This window comes from Malus sylvestris, chromosome 2 (genome assembly GCF_916048215.2).
Source record: "Malus sylvestris chromosome 2, drMalSylv7.2, whole genome shotgun sequence".
In the NCBI taxonomy this organism is placed as follows: Eukaryota; Viridiplantae; Streptophyta; class Magnoliopsida; order Rosales; family Rosaceae; genus Malus; species Malus sylvestris.
Window position 1 is genome coordinate 12,970,993 of NC_062261.1, and position 4,623 is coordinate 12,975,615.

A 4,623-nucleotide genomic window follows, 5' to 3' on the forward strand; every position below is an offset into this window, starting at 1 on the left:
TTTCAAATGCATGTTAGAAGTGTATTCCTCAATTATAGGATGTAGCTTTATACGTATTCAAACTCTATTTGATTTGTATTACCAACCTATTACTTCTCCTTTATCCTAACTTGTTAAGTCCACATAGGATTCTTGCAACATGTGCTTAAAATCTTTCACTAATATCCTGAATTTTACACTAATATGCTAAAGTCATGGTCTAAAATATCGATATTATCGGTGATATTTCACTAATAATATTATTTTTGTGAGAGGGCGATATTTTTACACTTATCCACTTAATTATCGTCAATATATCGCGATATTATCGATAATATCGCGATATTTTAAGACTGGTGCGAATCAGAGAAGAACGCCAAAGCTTCTACATCTCTGGCCGACTGTAAAAGAGCACCGTAGACTCCGATCTAGGTATCAAAATGAAACACAAGATGAGAGGAATGTTTTTATTCCTTCCGTTTGCAGTGAAACGGTCGGAGGTGTTCAAAAAGTTCCTTAACACTCACGGCCTCGCCGGAGCTGGGTGTGTCTTCCCCAGGTCGATCTCGTTTAGCTTGTTAAAAAAAATGAGATAAAACTTTGTAGATCTCAACCACACAACATCCAAGATGAATTGAGGTAACCTGGGGCTGACCTAACCAGAGAATGATCAAGAGAACTCGCCGGAGAGTTCCTGGGTTCCACTATCCTAGCTGCACCGAGAGAAAGGGAGAGAAAGGGAGAGAAAGACGAGGTTTAGATGGTGATAATGATGCCGTTGACGGAGTACTACGAAGGATGTGCGATGACTAGGTATGTGTGTGTGTTCGACGGGAAGATGAGAGAACACAGAGAGACTCGGGGAAGAAGAGGAAAAGGAAGAGAGTGTGAGGGAGGGAAAGAAAAGAGAGAGAGAGAGAGAGAGATAAGCTTGGACCCGGGGAGCAACAAACAAAGGTGGGCCCCGTGGCACACCTATTAAGACTCAAAAACAATTTTAAAAGTAAAATAAACTCAAACTTAGTGAAAATACAATTTAAATCGAGGGTGGGTGTAACAATCTACCATGCAATATATAAAGTGTAAAATATATAATGAATTAGTACAATTCATTATATATGCAATGAGATTTAAAATATTGTACTAATTCATTATATATAAATGATTATGGTGTATTTAAACTTCTTTCATTAATTACTACATATTTTCTACACTCACAATGTTTGCCAGCTCGCTATATAATCAACTTAAATCAGTTAAATCCATCATGCAATGCATTTCCTTCCAATTTTTTGTGATAAACTAATAAATAATTGACTAAATAAATATTCTGCAAAGTTTCAATAAAAATTTCCAAGTTTTTCTTACAATTTCGGTGGTTTTTATTCAATTTTTATCGATATCAATAATATCCCGATATTTCCATCGAAATTTCTGTGTTTTTGGACTACCGATATTTCCGATATCATTGATATTTTAAACCTTGGCTAAAGTTAATCTTTTAAAAGTTTAACAAATCATAATATGTTGTTAATAACGTCTCTTTTCAAGCCCAACTAGAACTAGCGCTAATCATAATATGTCAATAAATACCCAAGCATCATCTGATTTTCTTTGAATTTTTCTTTTGATAAGATGAGGCCGGTATCCCAGAGGAAAAATATCCAACTCGCAATTCTTTTGACGACAAGATTTTCCATCACTTTATCATTGTCCATTGTGCTGGCGGCTAAATAATTTTTTCTACGTCATGTTATTGCGGGATGCCGGAAAGAAATCCCCTCAGAATCACTTTCTTGTAATTCATTAAGTTTGAATATTCGGATTATTAAAATTTAATCTATCAATTATAAATAGGAATCTACTTTAAATGTTATAATAACTTTAACCGTTTGAATAAATTTTAATGATTTGGATCTCCGAACTTGATGGATTAAATAAATGGGATAGGGACAGGATCCATTTCCCTCGAGGCCACCTAGTGACTTCAACCCATCAATGATCACAGAGAAGAGACGCACTCCCAAATAAAGCTACACGTTTTAATTTTCTTCCAACTTTCACAATCCTTCACCAAAAACAATATTTGACTTAGAACGCTGATAGTAAAATGTGAGCATTTAACTCCAATCAATTAACGATTAGAATAATACTTCATTTTTTGACGTAGAATAATATTCTCAACTCTAAATTGGAATAATAAACACTCTAAGTCAGTCACATGCTTATATATGTGACAATTGTTGGATCCATTAATAGAGAACTAAAGTGCTTTTCGTGGACCCATTATGTTTTACCATTTCCTTTTTTTATTAAAATAGCATTTTGTCACATGATCATGCTCCTGTTCTGTATCTTTCAACTACCAAATTTTCATAATTTCATTATATGTACCTAAACAACACACTACATAGTAGAGATTACAATATATATTGAAAGGAAAATCATATTCACACTACTTATTTCTCTTTTTACACACCATTATTTAATTTTAAGCGTTATTTTCTTTTACTTTATTCAATTTGATGACCAAAATAAAAATAAATGTGTAAATGAGCTAAAAAGTGTGTAGTTGTTATCTCCCCTATCCACACAAAAAAGGAGATATGTGAAAATATACTCCATGTTTTAGATGATTTTGAAAATGGCCATGACTTGAATTTTTCATACTGCCACACAATTTTGATATGCTACCAATTTCATCCTTTTGTGTGTTTAGCTGGATGTTCCTCCGTTGACTGCCTTACCTAAAAAGCGAAAGACAATGAGAACACGCCACAACATCTCGTTAAGGGCATTTTCGGAAGAATATTTTCCCGTCCTTTTTTTTTTATCTGATAAGAGTAATGCTCGGTTAGACCTTCTTTAGGTTGCCTAGGTAATTGCCTTGACAATTCCGCTTTGTGTTAGACCCAAATTGTTCAAGGGAAATAAATTTCTTACAAAAAATCCCCTTAACGAGATGTTGTGGTGTTTGATTGCCTTTTGGAAGTGAGTCACGTAAATAGTTAATGGAAAAATATACAATAAAAAACGTCAAAATGCTAAAATTGATAACACTGTAGAAATTGAGTAGCAATGAGAAAAAACTTGAAAAAGACAAAAGAGTGTGCCCTTTACAATAGTTAAAAAAGGGAACAATTTGGGTTTATTGAAGATTTGAAAACATCTTATGGTGTTTTCATAGCCACTTCACATAAGCATTGGCAAAGTTCTATAGGCTTTGTTAGCATGACCATATGGCCAGCTTCTCTAATCAATCTCACTTCTGCATTCGGACTATTCTCAATCATCCACCGTTGAAATTCTTCTTTCATCACCTCATCTTCTTCACACACTACAAAAACCCTAGTTACCGACCCGAATTTCGCTTCTGTAAGCAACCCTTCCTTGTTCATGTCTTCCAAGAACATCCCAGATGGCCTTATCAACATTTTAGCTAATTCCAGATCCTGCATGCAAAGATAAAACCAATACGACTGTGTTTTAATCAACCATTGGGACACTAGGATTTAATCTGGGGTAAGGTAAGAAAACTAGCCTCTGGTTTGCAGTGCTGGTACAATTTGGCTGCCATATATTGTGAACCAAACAGAACTGAAGTCAACTGATTTTCCGGGTTATTTTGTCCAAATGTGAACTGGCAATCCAATAACGACTCCGCCGAGGTCCTTTTCAAGAACTTTGATTTCCATCACACAAAAAATTTACAAAGCCAAAAGAAAAATTAGAGCTTGTTTAATAACCATTTCAGTTTTTAGCTAGTTTAAACTCAAAATGAAATGGTAACAAATGAATCAAAATATAAAAAGAAATACAAAAATCAATTACTTCTTGTATGAGGACTCCGGGGGGGAAAGTGTAATGAGGCAAATAGGCTGTGACAAAAACAGCAACCGAAATCTTCTGAGGAAACATCTCCATGGCTAAAGATATAGGAAGGCCGCCATAACTATGACCTACCAATATCACCTTCTCATCTTCAGGAATAGAACCCAAGAACTCCATCAATGGCTGGACATAATCCCAAATGGAAGTGACCTCGTGAATCTGGTTGGAATGGATCCCAGAACCACCGAGGTCCAACGCGGTGACGCGGTGGCCAGCATGTCGGAGTAGGGCAACAAGCTTGTACCAACACCATGCTCCGAGGCAACTGCCGTGAACCAAAACGAAGTGCTTTGCATTCTGCATATTCCTTGATAGTAGCTTATGAGAAAGCAGTGCGAACATATATACAGCAATCAGGAGAAAAAGAAACAAACAGAAGCAGCGCCAAAGGATAAGGATGGCTGGCGCGTGTTATTTCCAAATGAGATATTGTATTCTCACTTCAAATTACTTTTCACACATATTTTTAATTTTTAATATTTTTTTACTAAATGTTAGTGGTGTGTCAAAAAATATTAAAAAAATTAAAAAATGTTTATTATTGTAGGCCTATTTGATTGAACGATCTAGAGTTTAGAGAGAGAGAGGGGACCGGCAACAATTAGAGAGAAGAGATTGATTTAATTGTGAGATGCGTTTGATTCACCTCATTGTGCCTTTATTTATAGTAGTAGGATAGGTAAAAACCTTTCCCTTTAGGATTACAACATTTAATAGGTAATCTACTCCTAATAGGAATATAAGATACTTTCT

At 35.2% G+C, this 4,623-nt stretch overlaps 1 protein-coding gene across 1 annotated transcript; it reads right to left on the bottom strand.

Moving 5' to 3' along the window:
* Window positions 1–3,006: 3,006 nt before the first annotated feature.
* Window positions 3,007–4,203, bottom strand: LOC126613927 (methylesterase 10). The gene is made up of 3 exons (XM_050281542.1): window positions 3,811–4,203; window positions 3,521–3,661; window positions 3,007–3,431 (listed from the first exon to the last, which is right to left on the bottom strand). Exons 1-3 carry the CDS (start codon window positions 4,171–4,173, stop codon window positions 3,150–3,152), a joined length of 786 nt encoding a protein of 261 aa, XP_050137499.1. The 5' UTR covers window positions 4,174–4,203; the 3' UTR covers window positions 3,007–3,149.
* Window positions 4,204–4,623: the final 420 nt, after the last annotated feature.